This window comes from Hippopotamus amphibius, chromosome 8, assembly GCF_030028045.1.
Source record: "Hippopotamus amphibius kiboko isolate mHipAmp2 chromosome 8, mHipAmp2.hap2, whole genome shotgun sequence".
Classification (NCBI taxonomy): Eukaryota; Metazoa; Chordata; class Mammalia; order Artiodactyla; family Hippopotamidae; genus Hippopotamus; species Hippopotamus amphibius.
Genome location: NC_080193.1, coordinates 39,794,314 through 39,816,119, shown reverse-complemented (window position 1 = coordinate 39,816,119; position 21,806 = coordinate 39,794,314). Strand labels below are relative to the sequence as shown.

The window sequence follows — 21,806 nt, the reverse complement described above, 5'->3', positions numbered from 1 at the left end:
TGCTTCCTTGAACTGTGACACCATCTCTGTTTCCTCAGCCCCACCCAGGTCAGGCATGTGAGACATTTCAGTGACCATAATGGAATAAAGAAGATGTAAGTCCTTAATGTAGTCTCCTAACCTCTCTGACCTCCCATGTATTCATCTGTAGAATGAGAAATATAAACTAAAGGAAATATTGTTAAACTTTTTTGGAGACATGGACTGTTTGAGGAGCTGATGACAGCTGTGGCTCCTATCTCCAGAAAAAAAGCACATACGATTTTGCATTAACTTGTAAAGACCTGCTGAGTGTCCGATGCCTCAAAACATGAAGGAAAATCATGCTATTTTCTCGAGTTCTACCATTCTCGGCTCTTGGGGCAGTTTTGCAAAGCACAGTAGGGAGTTGCTCGAAAGAACAGAGAGTTGAATCCTGGATTCAGAATCTTACTGGGTGATTCTAGGTGTATTATTTACCCTCTCAAGGCTCACCTTCCTCATCTGCATATTGGACCATGAGTTGAAAGATGCAAATCATAATACGTCTTGATGATTATAGATAAGGTTATTTGAAACCAGAATTAAATAATGAATATAAAACATTCAGTACTATGTCTAATCAGAGTAAATACTCAACCATTTAGTATAAGTGTAATTATTATTAGTATTAATCTTCACTATTCCCTGAGGATCTGAGAATTGTATCTTCAAGTTACCATCACATTTGGTAATATTATTGATATGTTACATCTGAAAGTCAGAAAAAATTCTAGATATACAGATATAGATGCAGATATAGATAATGATATAGATACAGATATAGGTGTAGATTTAGTTGTCCCTCCACCCCTCCTTCTCTCTTTACCAAGAGGACAAACGTTAATCTCCTGGAGACAACTTTAGACCCTCTCAGCCTGGAGATGCCACCAGAAGAATCTACATGACAAACATTACTAACTAGGCTTTATCTCTAACTTTGGAAGCCTAAAACTGCTTTCCTTCATCCTATTCTTTCTCAACAAATTTATTGTTCTGTCTTTAAGATGTTATATGAACTGGAGTTCTAAGCCATCTTCTTGAATTACTCATTTTCTCTGGGTATCTCCCATCCATACATGAGGTATACATGTTAATAAACTTCTGTTTGTTTTTCTCTTGTTATTCTGTCGTTTATTACAGGGTTCTCAGCCAAGAACTCAGATGTTTAGAAGTGGTTTTTTTCCCCCTACAGGCTTTAGGGACAGCTAGCTCCCCTGCTAGGTGTAAGGGTGGGTTCTGGCAAAACCAATCTGTAGTCTTTACTCCCCTGGCTAGAGGCATTTGTTTCTAGGTGATCAGATGAGTTGCATATCAGGAGGATTGTGTGGATAGCTGGTAAAAAAAAAAAAAAAAGGTTTTCCTACCAGCTGAAATGTGGCTCTGTCTTGAGGGAAAGCTAGCCTTGATTGAAGTAGATATTCAGAAGTCAGAGTAGGGAGAGAAATAAATTAGACCACCGCTAACATTTGTTAAACTCCTGAATCCAACCAGAAATAAAGTGCCCCACCAATTCCAGGCCTAGTTACATGTCCTGGTACCAGGGAACTCCCGTCCTTCTGTTTACCAGTTCAGAGTGAATTTTCTTTTAATTGCAGCCAAATGCATCTGATTGGCATACGGGTATCACCAATTCCATCTTTATAAATAAACGCGGAAGGGGTGAAGAACTTGCTCACAATTAGACTTAGAGAAACAGAAATTAGAATCCATGTTGGGTTCTAGACAGTAGTCTCTTTCCACTATGCTATGTTGATTTCAATAGCCATTTCCTTCTGATCCACTCATCCACTCCAAAATATCTATTTCTACCTGTACAACCATTGTGAACTAATTGTCAAAATAGCTATTTTTTTCCCACAGTCTCATTTGAAACACATCCATTGAGACTTGAGGATACAGTGAAACATCTTGCCTTTCACAGAATATGGACTAATCTCAAGTCTACTAAATTCTAATGTCGTAGTTGGAAGTGACCCAGGAAGAAATAAATTGAGAATTTTATGGAAACTTCTTGTTCCCTGTCCAACAATTTGGATACATCAATTTTGAAAATTTCTTTTCAGATATTTACAGAGAAGTACTCCTTAGGAATGAAAGAGAAATCTACTTTGAGAAATCTACTACATTTCTGTGAAGGCCATTTTCTTTCTAAGAAGTTGATCTACAGGGAATCTTGCTATGAATCCTTTAGGGTGAAAATTCCATCTGCGTAAAAGACATAGGGTGAGTGCAGCTGTTAGTAAGAAATGCAAGATCCCCAACCCCATTTGCTTGTTTGTTTTTCCTTTTATATAATAATAAAAAAACAAAATATTTTGAAAAATGAGGCCTCATATTTTTAAAAAGTTTATACAAAATTGTGTTTCAAAAAATACATGTTCTCTGATCTGGTGAAAAAGTGTACACCAAACAATGACATCAATGTATTTTAAATTTTTATCACATTTAATACCACCTGCATTGAAAACATTTTTGTACAACCCAAAGGATAGAATATAGTACCAAGAAGTACAAACAAATTGGACATTGAAATGTAATTAACACTAAATCATCACTCATTAACTCCCTTGTGATAGTATTTCATGACATTTGCTGCTGCATGAATGAATCGAAAGGCCTTAGGGGCTGATTTTTATTAAATTTACATTGAGGTTATTATATCCATATTATGAAATGGTTGGCACTCAACTCCATGTATTTAGAGCCTGGTCAAGTTAGGTATGAAGGATCTTATTTCACACTAAAGCCACAAGAACTTCCTCCCATTAATAGTCTAAGTCATTGGAGTAAAAGGAGGTTAAAACTACCAGTTAAAGAGATCTCTTTCCTTACATTGTGCTGTAACTGCAGAAGAAACACTTAGCTGCTTTGTGCTTTGCAGAAGGCTTGTACAAACACCTCAGCCACCTCTTCCAGCCAGTATTTTTATCTCTTTTTCTACAGCTCTCAAATTTCCAAGTTTCTACTGCTAAGACATTACTTAGGCTTTCAAGGGTATTTCATGCAGTCATATTATTATTGTAACATGGTCAATTGCCTCGATCAAACCATAGAAAACACGCATTTAGAACCAGGTAAATGAGACACCTAATGACAAACATAAGTCTTCACGGTCACAGCTTTAACAAGGGCAAGATGGTGGGAGCAGTCCACCTTGTGTATGAGAAAGAAGCAGGTATACTGAATTGTAGAGAATCAGAAAGCTAGAGAAAGCAACTAAAAGCAGATCTGTTTTTTTATTATTGCCACACTCCAATGATTCTAAATAATGTCAGCAATGAAACATTCTTCCACCAAGAAAAAAGAAAAAAAAAAAAAAAACTTTTGTTGGTCTAAGTTGTAACAAATGCTGATGTTAGTATCAATTTTTAATAATGCATATGTACGTTTCAAATGGTACATTTTATTACCTACCACTTAATACATATTATATTCAAGATGGAAATTAATAGAGAGTACTCCTGACATACCATTGGTTCCTGAACATGCAGACTTAATTATGTGTTTGTTTTTAAGAACAGGAACTCAAGTTCTGATTTTCCATTTTTACAGTTACTGTGCTATCATGGTTTAATTCAGATCTACTGTATAAACAAAGATTATATAGTACCACAAATGCTATGAAGACAAACTGCACGCAAAGAGAGCTTAAGCAACTCGAAACCTTAGGAACTCTGTAAGGTTTTACAAAATAGAATAGTAACCCATGATGAATTTTCTAATAAAAATATTTTAGTGGATTTTTTTTTATTTCAGAGCTATTTGAAAGTTGCTAGCATTGATCGTGAAAAAAATAGAGTATTGCAATTTCTGGAATTTATTGTGAAGTGGGATTTTTATAAATCTCTATTGAACTCAGCCTTATGTTTAAAATCTTTCCTAAAATGTATATATCTATTGCTTAATGTGAAAAATATTTTAAATTTAAAATTAATAAAAAGTATCCTTTGATCAGTAAGAGAGAAGATAAATGGATGAATCTGATTATACTCTTTTGAATATGAACATGCAGAGAAAATCAATTTTGATGAAACCATTTACAAATTTGCATAAGTCAAGTCTAAAGAACAGAACTTTTAATGTTACTGCTATTACTTGAACAGACCAATATGTAGGTATTTTTCCCTTTTATATAAAAATAATGTGATTAAAATTCTTTATTGTATTATCTTTTTTTTTTTGTACTGGAATATTTTTATTGACATGATTACACATAAAAGTTCTATAACAGGACACTTCCCCGTCTGCATTTCTATGACTTTTCATTTAAATTTATGATTATTTCTGAATATAACTTGTATATAGGAGATGGGATGTTAAAAAATGATCCATGTCCTGGCATCAAATTCATCAGATACACCCCCGCTCATGGTGAAGTGGTAGAGAAACAATAGAAATTCTGATTGGTGAGTCACATATTCCTGGTGATAGAAAATAAGTCAAGAAATTACTTGCAGAGCGAAAAGTACAACAAAAATTTGACCTCAGATATGAAGAGAGTGCAGAATACTAATGTTTTCAAATTTCCATAGCAATTGCAATGAAAATGTTCTGTGGAAGCTTAAAAAAATAGGTAATAAGTGCCCGTGGATCAGATACAGGACACTGTAAATAAATATCTAGGGGAATTTGGGGAATGTACTATTTTTGAAGAGAGAAAGACTCTTTAAATACTGTTAGGTAATAATAAAACAAAAAGCCTAAGAAGGAATTAGAAATTGTCATTGTTAATTTGACAGATGCCCAGGGAGATTAATTTGATAGTCTAAATATACACTAGTAGTTGGTGGCAAAGATAAGGTTAAAATTTCTGTTGACCAGTTATATTAAATTCATAAATGAGAACACTTACAGCTTATTTCAAGTCGGATGAAGTCTTTAATGCCAAGGTTTTCTAGAAAAACTCCAGATAAAGCCGTGGTTTTAAAAAAGAAGGAAATGTCAGCACTGAATTCCGCATGGAAAGTAGGAAAGTGGAGGTAAGAGGCTTCCGTATAAAATGATACTGCATTCCAGAAGTGTCCTGCAAATGGAAAAATCCTTGAGCACGGTTCATTGTTTTGGAATGGGGTATAGGAAAGCACTGGGCATGTGGATAATTTTCAAGACTGGGGGACACTGCAGGGAAAAAGGATAAGGGAATAAAATGTCTTGTGCTTATGTTAAGGCAGAGAGAAAGCTTCTTTCAATTTAGTACTCACGGTCACCATAGCAACGCAAGGGACCAATTCTCCAAGCAGCTTCTGAGTTTGATCTGTTGGTATCAGTGATAACTATCTGAGTGACAGGCAAGTGGTCTTTGAAGGAAAGAAAGCCAGTATCATTTGTCCTGCAAAACATAAATGTAAGAAAAAAGAGGAGAGAATGTAGATAATCTAGGGATTCTTTACCAAGCCTCCTCTTTTTAAAAGTGACTTGGCTGGTTGCAGCAGGGTGGGGGAAGAAAGGGGAATTACAGGGGGCCTTTCATCTCATAGGTATGTGTGAAAGTCTGGGATGCCAATTACAAAATCCATGGCCAGCTTCCCAAAAAAAGCACATTTTACATCTTCCTTAAGTCCTTCCAGAAAAGCAGGTAGTTTATAAAGCTTGCTGCTGCTTTTTGTAGCTCAGAGCACCCCATCTGCCCAATGCAGCACTGATGGAACATGAAACATTGCCTCTCTTTCCATGAAGAGATCAGCTATCTCAGCAACTAACTTGAAATAGGCATCACAAAGCCATTTGAAATCACTCCAAGGACATGTTTCAGCCACTTGCCAACAGGTTTTAATCAGCTTAAGATGTTTCTTATCAACTTTTAACTCTAGGTGGTTTGTTGCATTTTATTTTTATTTTTTTCTATATCTTAGAGATCTTCACAGTTAATGGCTCTGGCTTTGTCTCTGTTAATTATGCAACTAGGAAACTGACCCATCATCCTTTGACAAGAAACTTAAATAAAAAATAAATGAATGGGGTTAAGCTATTCATGTTTCCCTTTTATGAGTTGTGTTTTTGGACTCATGGTAAGGACATACCATTTCACCGAGATTAAAAAAAATGTAGGTAAGAAACTGGCATTGAATGAATATGCAACTATTTTGAGTCAGAAATATACTAAGGGGTAAGTAATACCCCTATGCAGTGGGTACTATTGTTTCTATTATTTCCTATCACAAATGAGGAAACTGAGGCTCAGAGATATGAGATAACTTGCCTACAGTCTCATGGCAGAAGGGGCAGGGGTCTAGTCACCTGGTGTCTATCTCAACCCTAAATTTAACAAGGACACCATAAATATATGTTAATCTGAGCTGATCTGTACTGAATCATATGAGGCAGTCTGAGAATCGCGAATGGGTGAGCTGGATTCCCCACCCACACAACCTCAGGTAAGCACAGGATGGATCATCTTGCCTGTACCTGGGAGCTGGGAGACACAGTACCAAGCAACAACAATCAGGACAAAATATATGGTGCAGCAATTTGTTTATGAGAGCACAAAGGAGCAAATTCATATTGGTTCTCTCTCTGTAGACACAAAGAAGTCAACACAACACTCAAAAAACACGTAAAATCAACGTTATATTTCATCATCATTTGCATATTATTTACAGCTCTGAATCTAGAGACAAAGAAAATAATGTGTCAAATTATGAATTAGGGACGCATGGCAAGGACCTGTTAGTGTGATGAAGTGCTTGAAGGACAGATTTTGAAGCACACAGATTTGTTCTGAAATCCCAGATCCCCAGTTTCCACCTGCATTAGCTTGGGCACATCATTTTACTTCTGAGATTCCACAGTATCTTCAGTTGAAAAATGGAGATAATGTCTATATCACAGAGTTATAGAGAGAATTAAATGAGATGATATAGTCACCGTGCCTGATCTATGGTAAATGCTCAAAAATAGTAGTGTTAACACTTATTTGAGTTCTCATTTTTGCTCCGGAATCGCTCTGCAGCCTCAGGCAAGATAATTCATCTTTTCGTACATCCAGCTGTGATTCTGTCTTGGAGATCTCGACACAATACAGAACATTGTGGAAAATTAAATGGTAAGATTAGATGTACAACTCCTGAGACTTGTAGAAAAATGTACTAATTCATCTTGGCTATAAACAAATCAAATATTCACCTGTACATATACCCTCACAGGTCTATTCACCCAAAATGTAAAGAAATACACTATCCATTGTCTGTAATTTGAGTACCTGTATTTAGAGGCCAATCAAAGAATCTGGAATAAGATTTTTGTGTCTATTTGGAAGCACGTCTATGAATGTTACACAGACACAGAATAAAATTTGAATCTTCACATCCAATATTTCTTCTAGAATACATTGCAAAGCAAATTTCAGGTAACCAAAGTGGAATAGATACATATACATATGGTCTCCTGAAGAAAGTCTATATGGCTCTAGGATTATATTTCTCCCCAATTTTTTTCCTTTTCAAGGTGAAAGTGGTAGGTTCTAAAGTCTGTCCATCGATGCCAACCACTGCCTCCCTCATACACGATGACATCTTGTCTGCATCAATTTCATGTCCTTGTGTCAAAGTGTTGGAATATAAAAAATCGCTCTAAGAATAAAAATCTCTTCCAAACAACAGAAGAAAAGAACTTCCTATTTAGTTTGATGATGCAGAGCATATTACCAAAAATACTTTTTATATAAAATCTAACAACCTCTCTAACATTGTTTAATGTGGTAGAAACAGATACAAACTCAGATGCCTACAGGGGCCAGGAAAGTAATAAAAATGAATGAAGCCAGCTTTGTGTTAGGTGGTAAACGGAAGCTGACACACAGCTTCAGTGTCAGGTGGAAAAAGAGAAAGAAAAAGAATGAGAGGAAGACTGGGAGGAAGCAGGTGTTCTGTGTCCAGGAGACAGTGATAGCCATTTCTAACAGGTAATTACACTCTTCACGAATGTAGCACCAGTCGGCCAGACTGGACTATCAATGTAAAACTTCTCAAGTTTTACATCTTAGAAATGGATTTAAAATTCTTTAAAAAAAAAAAAAAAAAAGTATGGTGGGAACCATACTGCACTGACCAATGAGACACAGGTAAGGGCTGTATTCAGCCTACAGGTCACCTGGGCTTCAAGGAACTTTGCAAATTCATTCATGCTTTTAGGGTCACAATGAGAATAAGATTGAATTTAATTCGATGTGTGAGTGGCAAGGATGATTCAAAGCATTAATAGGTAGACTATTTGGCAGGTGGCATAAAAAAATGATGCAGGTTACGGTGGTACCTCTTAATAGGCAGGGAGTCTGCAGCTGCAGAGCTGATGTTGTACACACGAAGTTGTTTTTCTTTAGTTTGTGTATGAGCTTGTCTTCTCAAGGGCAAACACTTTACAGACTTTGTCTTCTTTTGCAACAATATACAAGACTCTTCCCAAAGGCACAGGGTGCTTACATAAGTATAGAAATGATTACGTTGTCGTGGGAAAACATTGCCATTAGGCCCAGACAGACATAGCTTAAATCCACGTGCCTCAACACACGGGTTGTATGATGTCAGTGAGGTCACCCTGGGACTCAGTTTCCTAATCTCTTCAATGGGGATAATAATACTAATTTGATATTTTTGTATAAATTGCAGTAGATAATGTATATAAAAGTTATGTCAACTATCACATAGTAGGGATTCAATAAATTCCCAATCACGTCTGAAATAAGAGTGTAAAATACAAAGGAATTTTTAAAAGGAAAATAAGAAAAAAGAGCCCCGTGGTTGGTCAGCAGAGATCCCAGCTTATGGAAGCTTGAAGGGCACAAAGAATAGATGAGAGACTTACAAGAAATACATGTGGCCTAATGATAAAACATGCACATTAAGAAAAAGACTCAGATATTCTCAAAAGCAAAAGTATGGCACAGAAATAAGCCAGTGTGGTCTCCTCCTAATTTTACTATCTGAATCTAGGGATTTTACCAAAATCAGGGTTGCAGAGCAGAACAGGGGCCACTGATTTCTTTAGCGTATCATTAAAGCGCAGTGAAAACTCACATAATGCCATTTTTTTCCATCAGCCAGTTTTTGGTTAACTGCTGCAATTCTTTTTATAGCATCATTTGGGTGACTGAGCCGATTAAGAGATTTTTTTCCCCTTTTATAGTCTTCTCTCTTTCAGTTACTCAAATATAACCAATAACACATTGTTCATAAGGTAGAGAAACCTAGAAAATTATGCAAAGAACCCAAGACCTCAGGTCCCTTGGAAGCCCTTGTGTGACCCTGAATGAATTCTTCTCAAGAAACTCTGCACACCCTTCTGTTGAGTGGGAGACACGATGCCCTGCATCTGCTGTGGCTGCAGAGGAACAGCCAGGGTGATGTCCATAAAGAGCTCTACAAGCCTAAATGCTGTCCTGATGCTTGCCAGTAATTCTATCTTAACTTTGGTTAAGGTGTTATTTCCCTTTTATCTTCCTTATTAAGGCTTTCAGATAAAGAGAAGAACCTAAGGGATTAGATGAAAAGAGGCTCACAATGAGCTCAGGGGTCACTTGGTTGACAAAAAAGCAAGTGCAAACATTGACTGTGGTCACACAAACAAGTCCACACTGGAAGATGACATTTCCTCAGCTGCGCCCCACGCTGGCCAGGCCATTGCTGGAGTCTTGATTTCAGTCCCTAGTATAAGAAACATGAGGGGCAAAACAAGGCAACGTTGGCATAAATTTAACACTTTCAGAAACTATATTTCTTCTGTAAATACCTTAGAAACCTGAATCCACAGGGTGCCTCTCGAGTAGATGTGAGAGGACAAACTCAGGTCCTGTTATAGGAGCACAGCCCAAGTTTACCCGATGCTACTTTATTATTAGGAAATATAAATGGCCCTCCAGATCTTATGAGTATAAAATTGATTTTAAAAAGTACTAGCATGCCTCATGGCCAAAAAACAAAACGTAAAACAGAAGCAATATTGTAACAAATCCAATAAAGACTTTAAAAATGGTCCACATCAAAAAAAAAATCTTTAAAAATAAATAAAAGTATTTGATGAAGGATGAAGGTTTTTATAGGCATCATTGGATGAACCTGTTCTGGATATGAAAGAAAGAAACATTCCGCGGGGCTGTAAAAGCTCTTCACAGCATGTCTGCATTCTTTGTCCTCTCTCACCCTCTTCCTCAACCTACCAAAGGTGACCGTTTCTCCTTCCACTTCCCTGAAACTTCAGTGAATCGCTCATTTCCACAGAATATGTCAGTGGAACTTTACTCCACGTTGTTGTAGCATTTTACAGTGTTGCCTTCTTTCCTGTTACACACACACACACACACGCACATTCATACACATTCTGCCACGAATACACATTCAGTCAACTGCCTATGAAAGATTTTTTTTTAACTTTATTTATTTATTTACTTATTTTTAGGCCGCATTGGATCTTCGTTGCTGCATGCAGGCTTTCTCTACTTGCGGCAAGCAGAGGCTGCTCTTCATTGTGGCACGTGGGCTTCTCATTGCGGTGGCTTCTCTTGTTGTGGCTCATGGGCTCTAGAGCACAGGCTCTGTAGTTGTGGCGCACGGGCTTAGTTGCCCTGGGGCATGTGGGATCTTCCCGGACCAGGGCTTGAACCCGTGGACCCTGTATTGGTAGGCGGATTCTTAACCACTGTGCCACCAAGGAAGTCCTGCAAGATCTCCTTTGGATGTCAATAGTCATGTCTAAGTAATATGCCCAAACCTCCTCCACTGGTCACTTCCCCGGGGATTGGCCACCCTACTTGTTACTCAGTTCTGTGAATGACTTGGCTCCGGGCTCTGAGCTGCTGGGACCATACACTTGTAGGTCTTCACTTCTCCTCTTTTCCTCACTTCCTCCCTCATTCTTGGTCCACAACTTCCACCAAACTCCCCATCTTCATGTGTCTGTTCAACTGCCCTATTCTCATCCTCCTGGGCTCAGTTTTATTCTGAGGCCCAGAGTCTGCCTGGGCCTGGGCAATAGTTACCTGCCCTGTCCCTGCTGCTCCTCCCTCCACTCCCTCCTTCCCCCTCACTCTTGTCCACATGCCCAGAAACATACTCACACATGTGGACCATGAGTTGTACTTTATAGCTTCAAAGCCTGTAAAGAAGTCTCTATCTCTTACGGGTAGGGTCCAAATTCCATAATATTTAACACATTAGAGTAGACAATAAAATGTGATTTAAAGCATCCTTGCCTTTTACAGGAGGAGTTCTTCCTAAAGAAAAAGATCCACAGGTTAGAGGCCCTGCTTGGGTATGGGGAGGCTATCCTAGAACCTCCTGATGGCTCTGGGATTCAGCTGGGCATCTCTCATCTCAGGACCTGAGGATGGGAGCTGCCTCTTGCCTTTCCCTGGTGAGGTGAGCACACAGAGTTTTATGCCTGGTCTCATTTTGCCCTCAGAATAACCCTGTGATGGTGTTATCGCTTGCCTTGTACAGCAGAAGAAACTGAGGTTGAGAGAGGAGATACAGCTTCTCAGTGGGCATTGTTGGCAAGTAGAGAGGCCAGGGTTGGAACCAAAACTTTTGCCATAACCAGCATACTCTCCTGTCCTCCAGGCCTCATCTGGCTCCTACAGAGAGAGGCTCTCTCATGAGTAGAAGCTGTGTTTCCCACATTTGTCTGCATCTTCTCCAGGCAGCACTGGAATAATCCAGCCCTGAGTCCTTGAGCTGTCCTTGTGGGTCTCAGTCTGACTCTCCCCATTCTGTTCACATAGGCTTTCTCCACACAAGATACACTTCAATTGATTAGGTTTCAGTTTACTAATTTGCAATCATTTTCCAGCCCTGCATTCTCTGAGATTACACATAGGTCACCTTGACAGGAATTCTGGGAGTCCACAAACTCTTCGGTGACACATTTCACAAGCAATCTCCCAGTTAATTTCTACAGAGGCAGATGCACCCCCAGCATGACATGGTGAGTTTTACCAGTGAATTTTCAGAGGGCAGCCCCATTTTGGGGAGGGGAGTCTTCCGTGCTCTTTCTTTATATCACCTAGAGTGTGATGGCTGAATGATACACGCGATTGCTCCGGCATGCTAGTTAGTTATCTTACGCATTTTATTGCATATATGCATACAGGTTTTTGTAGAAATTAGTTGAATTTCTATAAATCGATGTTGCCTCTTATAGTTTAAGATGCTGCAAAAATAAAGAAAATAATAATAAAAATGATGACTAACACGTTTCTGAGAACTAAATACTTAGTACACCTGCTAGATGAGCAAATTAGTACCAACTCAGCCAGCACTCCCCAGATATGCGCATTCTTTTTTTTCTTTCTCATTTCTTAAATCAAATAAGAACCTGAAGCTCCGAGAGGTGAAATGCTAGTCACTAAGTGACAAATCCAGGATTTGATCATCCTGTTACATCATATGATATTACATAGAGATCAATTACATTTTACAGGCTGAAAACGAGGGTGCTGCCAGCATAATTAGCCACAATTGTGTGTGTTCTAAGCGTACGTCTGACGTGTATTACTTCATGATATTTTCGCTAAAAATCTATAAGGCAGATTTGCAAAGGAGATAAAAGTAATGCTCCTCTTCCTCCGCCTCCTTCTGCTCCTTTCTCTTTCCTCTTTCTCCTCTTTCTTCTTGATGACGGAGACGCTACTCTTTGAAAATAATGCCAAGACACTGGGATTTATTTGTAGGTAGCCGTGGATCTAGCTCTGAGGAGTGGCAGGCGTGGTAGAAATGACAGACACAGAGAGGAGGAACCAAAGGGGAATACATCATCCCCAGGGGCCTGTCAGAGCTGTTCACACCTGGTGAAGGGTTCTAGCAAGTTCTGAGCAAAAAGAAATCGTAACTAATGTCTCCCTGTGTGGCTGTTTTGGTTCTAGTGAATTCTGCAGATCTAGTGAGTTCGGTGGTGAAGCCACCTTCTTAGGGAAACTGTCATTTCACCCTGAGTCAGGGAGGCCAGCTCTGAACTGACTCCCTTGTGGTCTACGTAAAGTCCTAAGTCCCTTCAACAATTTGGCCACATCCATCAAAATAGAAAAGTGGCTGATTTAACAATTCTAAGCTGGAAATCTACACAATAGAAATAATAATTTTAAAAATGAAAAGAAAGTGTGTCAAGACTCAACAATGTTCCTTGCAACATTTTTTTCTAAGAGTAAAACATTATTTACAAATAAAATGCTTATCATTTTATGATAAACCGCATTATGATACAACTTTGCAGCCATTAAAATCGACAGGATGCATTCATGTTAATGCTTATTTAATGATGCCAAGTTAAAGCTCTTCAAGACATATTTTGTGTAGAAAAGCAAGTTGCAGAATACACTTAATACAACCTCACATTTATTAAAAAGTGAATGAACTTTCATATTAGTAAATATGGTGTATGCATGGGAACATACATATATGTAGATGTGGCCTATGGGCCCCACTATTATCTCTAGGTATACAATTTTACATATTAGGTAGAAGTGAGAGGATCCTAAGTGATGGTGAGGGAAGAGCTTCCTCTTTATTTAATATTTCTGCAATATTTGAATTTTTATAATAAGGATATAATAAATTTATTTTGTAATAGAAAAACTCCTACATGTTAAAAATCTGGAGAAATGATTCACCCTATGCATTTTTTAATGTAGATACCTCAGTTGGGTGAATCAGAACTGACAACCCTGGGAACTTAAAGAGCAGACAAAAAGATAAGCAGCTCATCTCATCTGGTTCTGAGTGAGACCTACTATTAGGTGAGGAATGCCATATCCTTAGTGACAAGCAGGCACGTTAAAATAGAAGCTGAAGTCTCACTGAATTCTTAAGAATTATAATATTGTGGTATACTATAATTGCCCAAATCAAAGTATTGTATACAGTATACTAAAGAAATGTAAACTTTTAACCTTGATATTGACTTTGAGTTCTATCTATTGCTAATACAATTTTGCAATTAATCAAGTAATGTGACACTGAAGACCACGTAGAGATACTAAAGTTGTACAGCTTGACAGGTAACTGAAGCAACAGAAGGCTCAGTCTATACTTGTGTTTCCTATAATCATAAAAAAAGAGTATTTCATAGCTATTTTTGCCTTCTAGAATCAACAGGTCTTAAATTGCTTATTCAATATTTTCCAAATAGATCCTAGAATGGTGGCATCACTGAACAAAAAAAAATAAAAACATTCTTAATGCTACCCTTGGCAAAGTATTAACTATTGTACTCCATCTAGAATTCTATAAGATAATGGCATGACGTGTTAGTTTTAAATGATCAACCCCTGGTTAGAAGTTGTGCTTTCCCATTTTTGCATTGTTCCTTATTTTCTTGAGTGGGTGAGGCCTCCTGTCATGTCCTATCAGATGTACCACAAAACACTCCATCTAAAAACAATCTGAAATCCAGTCATGGGATTGTTACTGTAAACAAGTCGGTATCAAGTTGCCCCAGGGTATAGACCTTAAATGACAATTTAAGAAATAAAACAGCAGAACATATTTAGCAAGGGGAGAGCATATTTGTCCAGGAAGAGAGTAAGGGGAGGAAGGAAAAATAATCACTCATTCATTCATTCATTGATTCACTTACTCAGAAGTTAATGTATGAAGAACCTACTAAGTGCCAAACATACTCTTTCCAACACAAGGCTCTGGCTCTGATTATATTGCTAGATGCATGTGGAATTCAGAGACTGAGTGAATTAAAAACCCAGATAAACCCTTCCTTATCTCTACATAGGATAGCTAATAAACAGATCCATGAATAAAAAATTTCCCCCAGTTGAGATTGTATAACATTATCATTATATATTATTTTTTTAAATAAGAGATGGAGCCTTTCTTTTCTTTCAGGATTCAGAATTCCTGCCGCATCTTAGGACACTACCAAGTTTGAAGCACCCTTACTGAACTGAGTATGGGAATCACAGAGGTGGAGATTTTGAGGAAATCAAAGGAGGCCTGAGAGATCAAAGAATAGCCTAAGTGAGGAAACAGCAAAACCTTAAACCATTGGATGTAACCAGCATCATCTTCCTAAAGGCAATTGTCTCATTAAGTCTCCAGGGAAAGGAGTGAAGGGCCCTTATGAAGGTCAAGGTTCTGTGGCTGGATTAGACACATCTTTACAAAGAAAACAGTTCAAGGCAAATGTATAAAAAGATAACTTTGGGAGCAGCGTGATTACTTCTAACTATTCTTTGATAGCCAGGAGAAAAATCAATCTGCTGCAAAAAGTTTATGTTAAATTGTGAGTAAATATTTCTGGTAAGATAGTAAAAGGTGGGTAATAGCCAACAGTGCAGTAAATATCAGTTAATCCTAGAATGACCATGGCCAAATATGCCAAAAGACAGAGAGGTAAAAATGTGTTTAACAGGAGTTGTTCATCCATCATTCATTTACGGCTTCTGCACCATTTATTAAATAATTTCTCTGTGGCAGAGAAATAGAATCGAGGGCTAAAGAGTGGTTGAAAGCTCTAGGATTCCACACGCTGAGAAAAACAACAACAACAGCAACAACAACAACAAAAACAAAAAAACAACTTCCCTAAATATCCTGCAAAAAAAAAAAAAGAAAAGAACAATAGGTTTCCTTTTTTGGATGATCAGATGACCCGAATTTAAACTTTATACCATTTTCTCTTTCTATTCTGTGCCCTGTCACCTTATACAAGGGTGATGTAAAGGCAAGAGGCAAAGAACAGAGTTACTAAAAATGTCTGCACCTGCTTATGAATAAATAAAAGAAGGTCCTGTTGTTAGAAAAGAGAGCTTCACCTTAGCTCTACCTGGTTGTTTGGATGAGAAAACTTTTCGTCCGGGCCGTGGGCCGTTATAAAGAGGCACACTTTAGACCACCTCCTTGCCTCCTCCATCTCACCACACAACCATCCTTTTTTATCCCTCTACAACCATCGTTTGTGTCCGAACTTGTACCCTTCTACCCGATGACTGTTTTTCCACCCCCCACAAGCCCAACGCTCTCCTGTGCGATCTCCGGGCTGGAGCTGTTGCCAGTTTTTCTTTCCTGCTCTAGCAGCCCATCCATCTGACGTAGTTAAATCAGAAAACACCTGATTGGGAGGGCATCTCTAGGCTGAATCATTATATTGAAGAGAAGTTCCTTTGCCAACAGTCATCAACTGTGAGACTGTTATTTATGACAAGTTTTCTCCTTTGTTTCTTTTCTTTCTCATGCTGTTTACTTCTTTGGCTGGGATGGAAACCCCAGGAGAAGTCAGCTCCATAGTACACTTAATCCAGATGTCCCCCTGTGGCTTCCCTTTATTCTAAGAAGGAATTGTGCTTTGGGTGTTCCTTGAGTTACTTCTTTTTCCTCCCTCCACCCACCTCCATCTTCTGAGCTGCCTTACTTTCACTCATACCCACAACATACTTATTCTCCTCATTTACTTGGGCCTCACTGAAGTATAGGACAGTAAGTAATTCAGTTACAGAGGCTGATTAAAACAGAACAAAACATTACCAATTACCAGAGTCTTGGAGGATAGCTGAGGCTCTCAGAGCAACCCAACTTAGCAGAAAGCAACATACATGGTGTAGTGATATGATTTAAGATGCCCTGGGAGGGGTCTCTTCGGCATCCTCACCGGCTGCCATAACTCAAAATGCCAACTTAGCAGCTCGTTGGATGCAGTCAGCGGCACATCCTTGGATTCAGCTGGAATTCCAATGCTAACCCCTTAGTCATGTGACCTTATCCAAGTCACTTAGCATCTCAGAACCTCAGTTTCCTTTTCTGGGGAAAGGAGTTAATAAAATCAACCTCAAGGGTGGTTGGGATAATGATATGAGATATAGTATATACAATACTAAGGACACTTCAGCATACAATACTTAACTTTTATTCCATTTTTTTTCATTTTTTATTTTATTTTACTTTTTTTTAATGACACAACTTTTAGAAAATTATTTAAATATAGTTGATTTACAATGTTGCGTTAGTTTTAGTTGTGCAGCACAGTGATTCATATATATATGAATTTATACATATATATATACACCTACATATATATACACACACATATATATATATGGGTTCTTTTTTAGATTCTTTTCCATTACAGGTTATTACAGAGTATTGAGTGGAGTTCCCTGTGTTATACAGTAAGTCCTTGTTGATAATCTATTTTATGTGTAGTAGTGTGTATATGTTAATCCCAGACTCCTAATTTATCTCTCCCCACCACCTTTCCCCTTTGGTGACCATGAATTCGTTTTCTATGCCTGCAATTCTGTTTCCGATCTATAAATAAGTTCATGTGCATCACTTTTTTAGGTGTCACATATAAGCAATATCATATCATACTTGTCTTTCTTTGATCCTTAAAATTTTTAAGAGACAATATCATCTAGGAGTTTGTAATATATCAAACTGCTATCTAGTAAACAGATATACCAGCCCAAATCAGTATTCTGACTAACTTTACTAAGAGCAGAAACTTAAGGAAGGTTTAGGAGATAAATATGTTTGAGCTTTCTCAGAAGCACCCAGAGGCCAAAAGGGGCATGCTTGTCTGAAACATAAATTTGAAATGTAGGGAAAGCCAGCTTGACCACATGTTACCTAAGAATCAGGCTGAAAGAATGTCAAAGAACACAGTCATTTCACAAGGGCCAGCTTCTGTGCTTTTCCTTTCTGTAGAAAATAGCAGAACTGAACATTAAATAATGAATGCATTTCCACAAGGCTCTGCCGTGTTTCACTCTGAATGTATGTTCTACATCCACAATCCTTGTTACAGACAAAGCTATCTCATTTCTATTTCACATACAAGAAGCTTCATGATCTGGATTTGACCTTCTTCCCTGCCTACATCTCCTGTAAGTTCTGCCCATGAAAACTGTGCAAAAACCACACCAAAATATTTGTATCTTGGGGAAGTTCTGATTTTTATATTATTTCATGTCTCTGTGTCTGAATACATGGTGGCACCTACCTGAATTATGCTAACTTGAGCTGACTTCTTCTGGTACTTCGAAGCTTAACTACACTTTTCCTTGAAATCGAATTCTCCCAGCCCACATGCACCCCAGGTCTGACACATCTGTGCTACTGTTTATAACCAAATTCATTACACCATGATGTTTACTGCTAAATAAAAATCTTTTCTTTTCCACTGTCCTGCGAGTTCCTCAAGGGCAGGGATTGTAATGCCCTTGGCTTTCTCTGCATGGCAGGCTGCCTGACTACACAGCGCAGGCACTCACTAGACATGTGATGTACGAGTAACTGTCAGATGGAATAGCGCATGCAGTTGCCCCTATAACAAATTACTTTCCAGAATCGTTTATGGCAGGTCATGCCTTGTCCTAAGACAATGGAATCGAAGAGAGTTAAATCAGAATCTGCTCCCTCATGAAAATGACAGAAGCAAATTCCCGATCTCACCTGCATTGGTAAAGTGAATCACAAAACTGATTTGGGGCTGGTATAGCATTTAGTACATAGCAGTTTACTATATTGCAACTTCTGGAGAATATTGTCACTTAGTGTTACCTATCATATACTGAAATGTTCTTAGTATTTTATATACTATATCCTGTATAATACATACATGAGATATTCAACATAACTTTAGGACATCCATGGGTAAAGTGGGCATCTTTACAAAGAGAAGTTCAGATAACTTCTCTTGATCCTCCGTAGGTTGACTACTGAACAAAATCTACATTTAAAATTAAATGTTGATGTGCTAATCAAGGTTGCTGACCACAGAAAGTGGCACATGATGAGGCTTTTCCCTGGCTCTAAAGGAAGAGGAAAGGGTTATGACATATGCAATAACCTATGTTGGTAGAGGTATGATGGCACCAGGGTTAAGGAAAAGTTCCTCTGAGCACAACCTCGATGATGGAGTCAACAGGAGGGGTTCAAAGGTTGGTGCACGAGTGAGAAGGTCAGAGGTGGGAGGGGCTGGAATCAGAGTAGAAGAGATGATGGGTGGAAAGTCCTGGAGAAAAGAGGGTAGAGACGCTTCAATCCGATGGTCTAATTTTCCACTTTTAAGTGTTATGATGTGATTCTCTAGCACTGTCCCTCAGTGTTCAGGAAGTTAAATCCAGCCCTGGTCATTTGTTCCCTAGGAAGGGAAAGCACTGAGGCAGCATTCAGTATGGAAAGGGCTTCTCCAAAGGAAAGGAAACAGTGAGCAGAGATCAAGAATTCAGCCAGAAAGCGAGTGAGAATTGAAGGCACTTAGGAGAAACACTTCCCCTTCTCAACAACTCTATATTCTACCTTCCATATCAAATTCTCTGATTATACAGGATAAAATGAAGGTGTCTCCATGTAAGTCTATAAATCTATACATTTCCAATGTCAGCATAGTGAAGGGAAATTAAAGAATCAAAATAAAATAAGTGAATCTAAGCTGATAGTTACAGAGGATTTTGACTATGTTTTCCTGGCCACACAACTATTTAACCTTTCCACACATGTCTCTCAAGCTCATAGATGCCGTTTTGGGATCACTCCTCCTCCTCAAAGGTCTTCTAAGTTCATCTATTCAGCTAACTACCATCAACTTCTACTCTGCAAAGAGTAGGCCTTCAGGGACATAATGTTAAAAGAGGCATAGTCTCCAAACAGAACAAGAGCTATTTTTGGTTTGTAGGTCTCCAAGATGTGATAGAAGGCTCTGCAGGGTAGAGTAGGGGCCCAAAAATGGAGACGTCTGGTCAACTTCCTCTGGTTTAACCCATGTGCAGATTGTGATGTTAGGAGAAGGGACCTGAGGTAGAAGGTAGATGGGCCCCTGGGCTGAGCAGCTGGAATTTGTCAAGAAGAGTAAATGGGAGCTTTGCCTTCTCTACACACTCCAAGGACAGAGTAAATGGCAGGAGCCGAGCTCTGCTGGAGTAAAGAGGTAGGAGGACCACAGCTATCACTCTGGAGGTCAAGGAAACCTCCCTAACTCGGGAAGGCTCCTCTGGGGTCAAAAAGGGAGGGGGCGCCATCCCATAGTAGGTGTTGTCAACCTCCCGTAAGCCTCCGCCCAGGAATCCATCTTGGCTAAAAGATGTGCATGCTTGTTGGGGAGGAGGGCCCTGAAGACAGGTCAGATGTGGGAAAAGAAGGGAGATAATTGGCCAGAGGAGAACAAAGACCAGAAGACCTGCCCCATGTAAGTGATCTAATTCACCTCTCTGGAAGGCTTCTTGTTCAGGACACCCACATTCTTCTCTGGGTGTGTATTTCTGCCTTGTTTTTGTCTTAAATAAACACACCATTTCTCTGTGTGCTCTCCCACATGTTGTGCTGTGTCTCTAACGATAAATTTTGTACCTGTTTCTGCAGTTTTTGCCTCCTTGAAACATTCTTGCTTTCAAACAGGGGCAAGAGCCAAGGCAAGTTTGCTCTTAGTCTCTACCCCCTGGTGGACTGGTGGCTAGGATTCCTAGTTTTCATCCAGGCTACTCAGGTTCAATTCCTGGGCAGGGAACTAAGATCCTGCTTCAAGACTGCTCACTGCTGTCTCTCTGAGATCTGACCCAGGTCACATGACATGGGGCCCAAGCAGTCCTACAACATTCTGAAGCCATGGTCCATCTAGTGGAACCCAAATGGAGGCATGTTCTTGGTCTTTCCTCGGTGAACTGAAGTTTCAAGTAGACGTAAAATGTCATTTGAAACAGTCCCTGCTGTTATCAATTTAAACAGTGAAGGGAAAGTACTTGAAAGCCATTTCCACTAGGTTGAGAGCAGCTTGACACAGGAATTCTTAACTATACTTGAGCAGCATTTGATGAAGCAAGCACAATTACAAAGCTAAAACCAAAGAATGTCTCAAGTTCAGTCAAAACCAAAGTGGGTTTAGAAATGTTTTGTGCGCATTTTCGTAGTCAGTACAGTGAAAAAACAAGCAGCTGACTGGGAGGGTAAAGGAAAAGTACATGTCATGGCCATGAGAACTGAAAACTAAACTTTATCTACAAAAGTAACTTAGTGTGAGGGAGGAAGAGAGACTCTTGGCCTCAACTACACCTGACTTCAAATTCTGGATCTACCTCCTAATAATAGACTTGTGTGACTTGAGTATTTAACCTCTTTGTAATCTACATTCCTCTATCTTAAGATGCAAAAGTGAGAAAATTATAAAGAATTAATAGGTTTGTTTTCTCTGTCAAATTTATGGTTATCAAAGGGGAAAGAGGAAGGGAGGGATAAATTAGGATCAACAGATACACATTATTATATATAAAACAGATGATCAACTAGGACCTACTGTATAGCACAGGGAACTCTACTCAATATTCTGTAATAAACTACATGAAAAAAGAATCTGAAAAAGAATAGATATATGTATGTGTATAACTGAATCACTGTGCTGTACATCTGAAACTAACATAATTTTGTAAATTGATTATACTCCCATATAAAATATTTACAAATCATAAAAAGGACCTACTGTACAGCACAGGGAAAATATGATTATTATAAGATATATGCTTATAGATTGTTACAAGATATATACTCAATATATGTAATAATGTATAAGGGGAAAGAAACTGAAAAAATATATATATTTATAATTATATTTATAAATATATATATACACATACACACATATAAATATACATCACTGTGCTGTATACTTTAAACTAACACATTGTAAACCAACCATACTTAAATAAAAAATACAAAAATTACCAAAAAGCATTAATAGGTTGTTATGAGGATTAAATAGATGCTCAATAAATATAAATTTTATTTTCTCTATTTTTAGTGGCAATAATATAGGGCAGGCTGGTGACTGGATCATCAATGGGAGAAAGGGAGAATAAAGAA

General features: G+C 38.4%; 1 protein-coding gene across 2 annotated transcripts in view; it reads right to left on the bottom strand.

Moving 5' to 3' along the window:
- CNTNAP5 (contactin associated protein family member 5) overlaps window positions 1-21,806 on the bottom strand; it is an 893,955-nt gene that overhangs the window by 158,724 nt on the left and 713,425 nt on the right. For both annotated transcript variants that reach the window (XM_057745525.1, XM_057745526.1), the window contains exons 15-16: window positions 5,223-5,350; window positions 4,874-5,044 (exon numbers count right to left, since the gene is read on the bottom strand). In XM_057745525.1, the coding sequence (XP_057601508.1) occupies window positions 4,874-5,044; window positions 5,223-5,350 (299 nt within the window). The remainder of the gene's footprint in view (window positions 1-4,873; window positions 5,045-5,222; window positions 5,351-21,806) is intronic.